At 44.2% G+C, this 10,587-nt stretch overlaps 1 protein-coding gene across 1 annotated transcript in view; it reads left to right on the top strand.

Moving 5' to 3' along the window:
* The window catches only part of LOC107299069 (ATP-binding cassette sub-family F member 1-like), a gene marked incomplete at its 3' end in the record, with an annotated part of 29,265 nt that extends 21,956 nt beyond the window's left edge, over positions 1–7,309 (top strand). Inside the window, exons 12-18 of the mRNA XM_029286672.1 lie at positions 81–203; positions 717–817; positions 2,171–2,256; positions 3,137–3,276; positions 4,296–4,444; positions 5,494–5,577; positions 7,185–7,309. Coding sequence (XP_029142505.1) covers positions 81–203; positions 717–817; positions 2,171–2,256; positions 3,137–3,276; positions 4,296–4,444; positions 5,494–5,577; positions 7,185–7,309 — 808 coding nt within the window. The remainder of the gene's footprint in view (positions 1–80; positions 204–716; positions 818–2,170; positions 2,257–3,136; positions 3,277–4,295; positions 4,445–5,493; positions 5,578–7,184) is intronic.
* Positions 7,310–10,587: the final 3,278 nt, after the last annotated feature.

Here is a 10,587-nt window from a genome sequence, read left to right as displayed (position 1 = left end):
CAAGAGACTATGTCTCGGAAAGCAGCACATCGTGTGAAACTGTCAAATGATCTGATTTGAGCCTTTCTTTGCTCCACCAGCTGGAGTTTGAGCGGCAGGTGGCAAGCTTGAAAGCAGCCAACGCGGCTGAGAACGACTTCTCAGTGTCCCAGGCGGAAATGACCTCGAGACAAGCCATGCTGGAAAACGCCTCAGACATTAAGGTACCCCGGTTTTATTTCGCACTCCGCTCCCTAGCTTTGCTTCTCTAGCTCTTCCGCGTTCTCCATTTCTCTGTTCTCCTTTGCTTTTGTCTCAGCTGCACCTTTATTTCTATCTCTCGCTGGCATTGTGACTCAAGCGATCATTATATTTTTGAGAATTGTTGAATTTTGCCTGCTCAGGATTGTGAATAAATCAGCTTTGCCTTTTTAAAAGGACCTTTCTTTTTTTTAAAAAAAGATCTTTAAAAAAAAACTCCTAAAAAATTGACAACGATACTAATTTCTCATTTTGCTCAGTCTGGTTCTGTAAGAGTAAGTGCCGAGAAATTGTGACATCTTTGCTTAGAGTGGTGGCATTCTGCACTTTGTCACAAATATCTTCCGAGCTAATCCCCAGAATAATGAAGGGAATAAAATGCAACCTTGGAACCATCAAAGTAAAGAAAAAACAGATTCCGTGGGTGAAATATGTTTTTTAAAAACCCCTTTAATATCCTTCATTTTCTGTTTCAGCTGGAGAAATTCAGCATCTCGGCTCACGGAAAAGAATTGTTTGTCAATGCAGACTTATATATTGTAGCTGGGCGCCGATACGGCTTGGTGGGCCCGAATGGGTAGGTGTATTTTACTACAGCGATTATACAAGTGTTACAATGCCTCCTGAACAAAAGTATTGCGAAATGGTTTTACAAATGAAAAAAATATACCCTAACAATATGGTGAGACCATGTGGTAGTGGACTAATTGGGAGGAGTAGGGGTCCAATAATAAAATTCTGTTAGGTTGCAGAACCCACAGTGATTTTCGTCATTTGTATAATATTTCAATTTATTTATTTAGAAAATTTATGTAGCCGCCTACTCGCTCTCAGTGACTGTAGGTGGCTTACAAACAATAAAAACACAGTATAGATTTTTTTTTTAAAAAAAAAATAATAACTGCACACACATACACAGTGACAACAAACACTCATATCAGCCATTTAACAGTCTCCATCCCACTCTGGGTTCTCCAGGCCCGCTGGCAAAAATCACATCTTCAAGCCTTTACGAAAGAGTGCCAGAGTGGGGTCCAGTCTAATTTCTGAAGAGATGATGTTCCAGGGAGAGGGAGCTACTATGGAGAAGGCCTTTCTTCTGGGTCCCTCCAGATGCACCTCCTTAGGGGACGGGACCCACAACATTCCTTGCCTCCCCACTCTAGCGGATCAGGTAGATGTGACCGGCAAGAGACGGTCCCTCAGATAACACAGATAACAAGAGAAGGACGAGGGGGGACATGATAGCAGTCTTCCAATATCTCAGGGGTTGCCACAAAGAAGAGGTAGTCAAGCTATTCTCCAAAGTGCCTGAAGACAGGACAAGAAGCAACGGATGGAAACTAAGCAAGGAGAGAAGCAACCTAGAACTGAGGAGAAATTTCCTGACAGTCAGAACAATTAATCAGTGGAACAACCTGCCTCCAGAAATTGTGAATGCTCCAATACTGGAAGTTTTTAAGAAGAGACTGGACAGCCATTTGTCTGAAATGGTATAGGGTTTCCTGCCTGAGCAGGGGGTTGGACTAGATGACCTCCGAGGTCCCTCCCAACTTTATTATTATTATTACATTTGATAGGCAGAAATCCGAACTATTCCTCCCATTTTTCTACAGATAAGACATGGAAGAAGAGAAAAGTCTCCAACAGGCATCTAAAACATTTAATAAGAAATACTTCACAAATTACACATGATGATGTATTACCCCTGGAATTTCTACTACTTTATTTGATTACCCCAACATTTGGAAAAAAACACAACATTTTGACTCTAATTTGTCCAATACTAGTATCTTGCTCGGAAAACCACTCTGAAAGGGGAAGTTGGTAGATTTCTCCTCATGCACCTTCCATGTTCTAAAATACTTGGGAGAGACTTTGCTGGTCAACTCCAGTGCCTCTTTCGTCTGATCTCTGTCCTTCTTTTCAGGAAGGGCAAAACCACTTTGTTGAAACATATTGCTAACCGGGCCTTGAGCATCCCTCCCAACATTGATGTACTGCTCTGTGAACAAGGTAAAGGAATAACAGGGGGAAAAAACAGCCAAGCAACTCTTGGGCTCATTGACCCCATTTTGGGGAGAGGGATTAAAACTTCTCTATGTTGCTGGGCCAATCAGGTTTGAAATCTAGTGCCCGGTTGTAGCATGCCGGTCAGTTTTCTCTTAGGCAGAGCGCACTTTCTGTCGTTTCTCACTTTAGACCAGGGGTCTCCAAACTTGACAACTTAAAGACTTGCGGACTTCAACTCCCAGAATTCCCAGCATGGCTGGATGAGGAATTCTGGGAGTTGAAGTCCACAAGTCTTAATGTTGCCAAGTTTGGAGATCCTTGGTTTAGACCAGGGGTAGGCAACCTCGACTCTTTTATGACTCGTGGACTTCAACTCCCAGAATTCCTGAGCCAGCCATGCTGAGGGGAAAGGGAGAGGTTTCCAAGCAGAGCCATGCTGGCTCAGGAATTCTGGGAGCTGAAGTCCACCAGTCATAAAAGAGCCAAGGTTGCCTACCCCTGGTTTAGACCCTTGTAACTCATGAAACCAAGGACTTTCTGGAACTTGTGAACTAGCACCATAATCTGTGTTTAAACATGACAGGAAGCTCAGACTTTTCTGATTGGCTGTCAGATCTCTTAGCTGCCCAGTTTGCCATCGTTTGATGACATTAAAGTCCATAAACAGATAACCTCCTGCATGTGGAAGACAAGCCTATATTGCTTGTCTTTTATTGCCACCCTGTTTGCTATTTCAGGATTCAAAAAGATGTGTTCTCCCCCCCCCCCCCCCCATTTGTTTGAAAGGTTTTAGCCTTCCATAAAATCACGCTATTAGGCTCGTTGGTGCCCTGTTCACCCAGATGATCTTTCCATTTTCTCCTCTTCCTCTTGTTCCTCACAGAGGTTATTGCGGATGAGACTCCGGCAGTCCAAGCGGTGCTCAAGGCTGACACCAAGCGACTGAAGCTGTTGGAGGAGGAGAAGCATCTGCAGGCACAGCTGGAGAAAGGGGATGATGCAGCAGCAGAACGCCTGGAAAAGGTATGCAGGAGCCATGATGGGCTTTTTATCCCGGATGTGGGAACAGGTTGCCCGTGATTCATTGACAGGTAGTTCTCGACGTGCGACTGGTCACTTAGCAATTGTTTGAAGTGACATCAGACCTAACAGCTCTCCCCCCCAAACTCTGGCTCTGGCCCACATTTTTGATGATTTGCAGCGTCTTGCGGTCACATGGCCACAATTTATGGCTTTTTTTGCTGGAAACTACCATTTACTTCTGGTTTCTAGCAAAAAACACCCATTCTGGATAATGGATTCGCATAGCAACTGTGGCAACTCACTTAGTCCTACCTTAGCCACGAAAGCCGGCCGGGTGACTTGGCTCCACTCAATCTCTCTCAGCCCAACTTACCTCAGAGGGTTGCAGTTGTGGGAAAAATAGGAGGGAGGGAGGTGTGTTGGATATGTTCACCACCTTGAGTTGTTTATAAAAAAAAATAATAGGCAGGTTATTGAATAAATAAATAGCAGCTACAAGCCCTGCTGGGCCAGTTTGGTATCACTGTGATGAGGAGACAGGATGTCTCTCAACATCAGTGGCAGGGAATATGAAATGGACAGAGCCTTTGTTCGTAATACTGTGGGTGTCAGTTGAACTTGTCTAGGAAAGGATGTTGGACTAAGTCGAATAGGCAACCTTGGCTCTTTTATGACTCGTGGACTTCAACTCCCAGAATTCCTGAGCCCGCATGGCTCAGCTTGGAAACCTCTCCCTTTCCCCTCAGCGTGGCTGGCTTAGGAATTCTGGGAGTTGAAGTCCACGAGTCATAAAAGAGCCAAGGTTGCCTACCCCTGGACTAAGTAGTCCAGACTTTCCCAACCTGGTGGCCCCGGATGTGTTGAGATGGCCACTCTCAGAATTTTCTAAAGTTTTTAGGGAATTGAATAAAAAATGTTAATAGAATTGAAGGCCCTGTCTCCATCCTATCCTAACCCTGACCTTAACTCTAGCACCTGGAACGGCCTGTTGTTCTTACATGCCCTTCCTATTCTTCCAGGTCTATGAGGAACTGCGGGCGACAGGAGCAGCGGCAGCAGAGGCCAAAGCTCGGCGAATCCTGGCTGGGTTGGGCTTCAACCCTGAGATGCAGAATAGGCAAACCAAGAAATTCTCCGGAGGTTGGCGCATGAGGGTCTCCTTGGCCAGGTAATTGTTGAAAGCTGAAGGATGGGAAATAACGTGGTAACTACTCCAAAGCAATCCACCCAGTTCACCACTTTCCTTATATTAGTCCGTCCTAAGCTGGCTCCCTCTGGATGGTTATGCTGGCTTCAGATGATGAACGCTGCATTTTAACACATCTGGAGAAGACCAGTTTGAGAAGCCTTCTGCTGGATAGACCAATGTTTGGGCTTGATAAGAAGCACCTTCCAAACCCCTGTTGGTCTTCCTAAAAGTAATGGGAGAGATATTGTCTTGGTTTTTAGTAGTAGTAGTAGTAGCAGCAGCAGTAGTAGTAGTAGTAGTAGTAATAAAGTTGGAAGGGACCTTGGAGGTTATTGAGTCCAACCCCCTGCTCAGGCAGGAAACCCTATTCCATTTCGGACAAATGGCTGTTCAGTCTCTTCTTAAAAACTTCCAGTGTTGGAGCATTCACCGCTTCTGGAGGCAGGTTGTTCCACTGGTTAATTGTTCTGTCAGGAAGTTTCTCCTTAACAAATCCAAAACTCAAGAAACTCTCTTATGGCTTTGTATCCAATCCTTTTTTTGATAGAGAGAGAGAAAAAAGACACTAATATAACTGTGTCAGTAAGTGTGCGATGGTTGTTGATAACATTATCCAGGGCCTATGGGTATCCAGTTGGGAATAATTGCTTTAGCTAGATTGCCCTGAGTAGATCAGAGACCATTTCTCTGATTGCAACTGAGCATGCATTTGATAAACTAATCTTTCCTTCCTGTTCTTTTCTTCTCCCCCATCCCTGCCTCTCCTTAAATGGAATTCTTTTTTTTCCTTTTTTTTTTTTTGCTGGTTGCTGGGCTTAAGATTCTGTAGCATTTCTTCTATGTCGCTTCTGCTCAGTGGGGCATCAACGCCCTTTCTGCTCTGCTCCCTCACTGCTTCTTCTGTCTCCTTCCTTGAGTCTCAGATACAAGCAGTCCTCAAATTACAGTTGGTGACTTACCAAGCGTGCAGAGTTATGATGGACTCTGAAAATAGGACTTCTGACCCAATCATTTCTTTTTTTTTTCAGAGCCTTGTTCATGGAGCCCACATTGCTGATGCTTGATGAACCTACCAATCACTTGGATCTCAATGCGGTCATCTGGCTTAATAAGTAAGTCACCAGCTAAGCATCCCAGGAAGTCAGTGGCTCTGGGTTTAAGTCTCCTTCGAGTTGTGGGACATAGTTACAGAGCAGATAAATACCTTGGCAAAATCCCAGAAGAACATAGTAAAGGTGTATGTCTGGGCCACGTGTAAACAAAATCTCTTTTACCTTTTGTTTCTCTTAATGACGCTGCAAGTGGTTCTAGCAGCATATAAAGAGATTGCGTACACATTTGCAAAATTTATTGTCTATAATGTATTATTACATGCCATCTTTTGTTTCATTAAATCAATTTCTAACCTGCCTTTCCATCTGTTAACAGGGCAGCTATCAGTAGTATTTAGTAGTATTTAAAAACAAATGTATATATTTGAATATTAGGCCAAATATAGCAGATGCTAATATCTTAGCTGAATGAAACGGAAATAATGAAATATATTATTCAGGGCTCTTTTCTGTAACACTAGTTGCATCATTCTCATATTTACATTCTCGATCACATAGATATATCTCAGAGTGAGAGGAGTTAGAGCAGTGTTTCTCAACCTTGGCAATTTTACGATGTGTGGACTTCAACTCCCAGAATTCTCCAGCTAGCGTTGCTAGCTGGAGAATTTTGGGAGTTGAAGTCCACACATCGTAAAGTTGCCACGGTTGAGAAACACTGAGTTAGAGTTATTGAAGTCAGTCCTAACGTAGAACAGCCCACTCTTTGTTTAGCGCAGTGGTTCTCAACCTGTGGGTCGGGACCCCATTTGGGGTCGATCGACCATTTCACGGGGGTCGCCAAGCAAGGCTGTCCGCCATTTTTTTTTGTCCGCCATTTTTTCCCCTTTTCCGGCGGGTGCCTTACCTCCCTTGGGCTGGGCCAGCTGGTGGTCGGCCTGCTCCATCTCTGCCGCTTGCCAGCTACGCCTCGGCCGGCGCAGGGAGCGAAACCACGCATGCGCGGCGCTCCCGGGCAGGGAAAGTCCTCGACTTACGACCGGTTGGGTAGTCCTCGACTTACGACTGGTTTAGTCCTCGACTTACGACCGGTTTAGTCCTCGACTTACGACCGGTTGGGGTTGCGGCATTAAAAAGGTTGAGAACCACTGGTTTAGCGACTATCTCAGTGACCATTCACAAATGCAACAGTAATCATAATAAAAAAAATATTTTTCAACCAATGTGCCTGACAACAAAAGCTTTCAGTGAGGAACTGATTAAGGTCCGGCCAGTTTCAGGCAGTAGTTGAGGGTTCTAGTGAATGAATTAAGGTCACAGAGCTGATGTTGTTAATTTACCTTTAACACTCTTTAGGGCCATACTGCACCATGGAACAAAGCAGCTCATGAAGAGAGATATAGCTTGTGTATGCAATCTTTCCACCCTCAAAAAAGGGGGGGAAAGTGCTCAAGCACAAGACACTGTGTGAGAGCACAAGACACTAAAATGAGATAGCAGCAATCAGCGATCTTCACATCTGTCTCTCAGTCAAGTGGTCAGTTAGTGACCATTCCACTTAACAACCAAGTTTGTGGTACCAGGAGTGTGGTCGCTAAATGAGGGGAGGGTGAAGTAGTTGTTGTAACTGTTATTATTTTAATTCCCTTCTGTTCTTCTTCTTTCAGCTACCTCCAGACGTGGAAGAAAACCCTTCTCATTGTTTCCCATGACCAGGGATTCTTGGATGATGTGTGTACAGATATCATCCACTTGGACATGCAGAAACTTTTCTACTATCGGGGAAACTATAGTGAGTAGTGATAAGGGTAAGGGAAGGTGGCTTTGTGAGATGGGCAGCTATAGGCTAAAGCATATAAGGAACGGTTGCTGGAATTGGGTATGTCTAGTTTAACGAAGAGAAGGACGAGGGGGGGAATGATAGCCGTGTTCCAATATCTCAGGGGCTGCCACAAAGAAGAGGGAGTCAAGCTATTCTCCAAAGCGCCTGAAGGCAGGACAAGGAGCAACAGATGGAAACTAGTCAAGGAGAGAAGCAACCTAGAACTAAGGAGAAACTTCCTGACAGTTAGAACAATTAACCAGTGGAACAACCTGCCTCCAGAAGCGGTGAATGCTCCAACACTGGACAGCCATTTGTCCAAAATGGTATAGGGTTTCCTGCCTGAGCAGGGGGTTGGACTCGATGACCTCCAAGGTCCCTTCCAAATCTATTATTATTATTATTATTATTATTATTATTATTATTATTATTATTATTATGCTAAATAAAATAAAGAGAGAAAGTGGCAAATACAAGAACGAGGGAACCCAGCTGGCAAGCACATAAAATGTGTAATTCTTGGATTCATAACGTGAAAAATCTGTATTTCAAGCCACAAAGTTTGAGTGTTTGCTTTTAAAATCCATTTTAAAGAAACAATTTTGAAAACCAACGTTCAGACTTCATGATTTCAAATATAGATTTCTACACAATGAACCCAAGGTGTTATCCTCCTTTGAAGATGTTATCTTAAAATGACCCATCCACTTTGAATTAAATGTCAAACGTTTTGAATTGCTGGGTGTTTTTGATGAGTGAGAAAATGCCCAGTGTTGCAAGCTGCTATGCTTCCTCAGATATTGATCCGGTTCCCTGGAACATTACTTAATACTGCTGTATGTGAGTTAACACTTTTTTCCTGCTTTAGGGGGGAAAAAAGCCAGGAGAGAATTTAATGTTTTGTTTGTCCCTTGAAGAGGTAGAATGAAAGGGAGTTATTGCAAAAATGACAGAAGACCCAGAGCGTGGCTGCTGGAGAAATAACTGGGATGTTGCTGTTTTAGGGGTGACCTTAACTTGAATAAGTTGCTCCCTTCAAAGAGATGTATTTTTTTTTAAAACTGCTTTGGTCTGAGAGGCTGCTTTAAAGATATCGAAGTGGGTTCACGCCTGCGCGAGGTTCAAAAGACTGTTTCCAAATTATTTCTAGGTCCTAAGCAAAATTCATTATGGGCTCATCAAATCTACCCCCTTGCCAAATTCTCTGCATTACAAATAATCCTCAACTTATGACCACAATTGAGCCAAAATCTTCCATTGCTAAGCAAGGCAGTTGTTAAGCAAATCACGCTCCATTTTATGATCCTCTTTGCCACCTTTGTTAAGTGAATCACTGCAGTTGTTAAGTGAATCATGTCATTAAGTGAATCTGGCTTCCCCCATTGACTTTGCCTATTGGAAGCCGGCTGAGAAAGTTATAAATCGGTGCCACTGTCATAAGTACGCGCCAGTAGCCAAGTGCCCAATTTTTTATCCTTGGGCATGCTACAACGGTCATAAGTGTGAAAATCAGTCATAAGTCTTTTTTTCAGTGCTGCTGTAACTTTGAATGGTGGTAACTTGAGGACTGCCTGCAGTCCCTAGTCCAGAGGTAGGCAACCTTGGCTCTTTTATGACTCGTGGACTTCAACTCCCAGAATTCCTGAGTCAGCATGGCTGACTCAGGAATTCTGGGAGTTGAAGTCCACGAGTCATAAAAGAGCCGAGGTTGCCTACCCCTGCCCTAGTCCATTTTTTTCCTCAAAACATAGGAACTTTAAAATGTGTGGATTTCAACTCCCAGAGTTCCCAGCCAGCTATGCTCTAGGAATTAAAAATCCACACGTCCATCTTAAAGTTGCCAGCGTTGAGAAACACTGTCCTAATCAAATAGATTGATATGCCAGAAGGACAAAGGAGGGGCCTGGTGTGGGTGAAATAAACTGAGATTTGGATCCTAAAAATGAATTAAAATATATTTTAGAGCCGAAATAATCAATGGAAGCTTCAGATCTTTAAATGCCTGAAGTTGCGATCTTACAGGGAAGGGAGATCTGAAGTAGCCAGGAACTCACTGAATATGTTCCTCATCATCCTGTTCTTTTTTTTTTTTTTTTAAGCATTTGTCCTTTCCTCTGGAGTCTGGTTGATGGCTTGGTGGCCTTTTTTATTTTTTTATGGTAGATTTACTTGTTTTACTACAGAGTCAGGACCAATTGTAAATTAACAAGCAGAAATCTGCTTTCAGGATCTGGGTCAGTCATCAGGGCCAAGAGTTTAGTCGTCTGAGCTTTCAGACTGGTGCTACAGTCCATCCTCAGGGAACTTCTCTCTAGCAGAGTGTCAACAGGAGTGCTGATTTACCACCAGCTTATCAAGTAGAACTAAGGAGAAACTTCCTGACAGTTAGAACAATTAACCAGTGGAACAACCTGCCTCCAGAAGCGGTGAATGCTCCAACACTGGAGGTTTTTAAGAAGAGACTGGACAGCCATTTGTCCGAAATGGTATAGGGTTTCCTACCTGAGCAGGGAGTTGGACTTGATGACCTCCAAGGTCCCTTCCAACTTTAGTAGTAGTAGCAGTACTTAGGCAGTGAGGGCTTGGTAGCACAAGGAAACAACAGCCAACACTTACCGTGTTTCCCCGAAAATAAAACCGGGTCTTTTTTTTTCCCTCCAAAGGAGGCACCAGGTCTTATTTTCGGGGTAGGCCTTACCTCACCTCCGGCACTGACAGCCCCACCCAGCCGGTCCACTTCTTCTGGGCTCCAAGTTCTGCAGCTGCATTCGGGCCTGCATTTTGCAGTCAGGTCTTTCCAGAAGGCCTAAGCAGCCGAGTCCCGAGCTATGTGTTCAATCCATAGCTTGGTGCTCAGCTGCTGAGGTCTTGCAGAACCGAGCTACGGATTGAATCCATAGCTCAGTTCATGGCTGCAAAGGCCTTCCGGAAAGCCCTGTGACTGAGAAATGCAGGCCTGGCTGCTGAAGAGGCCGCAGAAGAAGTGGGCCGGCATGGAGAGGCCTGGCTGCAAGATAAATGGGTGTGTGGTGGGTGGGGTAGCTCCACACCCCCACCCTGGCTTGATTTTTAGGTGTGTGCCGTGCCCCAAAACTAGGGCTTATTTTGGGGATAGGGCTTATATTAGGCCCACCCCAAAAAAATCAAGCTAGGGCTTATTGTTGGTGTAGGCCTTACTTTCGGGAAAACACAATAATAGCCAGCCATCAGCACCTCAATCAACATCTAAAAAGCCACATGCAACAGGT

Source organism: Protobothrops mucrosquamatus, unplaced genomic scaffold (assembly GCF_001527695.2).
Source record: "Protobothrops mucrosquamatus isolate PMUCROS unplaced genomic scaffold, P.Mucros_1.0 scaffold4502, whole genome shotgun sequence".
NCBI lineage: Eukaryota > Metazoa > Chordata > Lepidosauria > Squamata > Viperidae > Protobothrops > Protobothrops mucrosquamatus.
The sequence above is the reverse complement of the archived record's forward strand: the minus strand, read 5'-3'. Positions and strand labels throughout refer to the sequence as shown.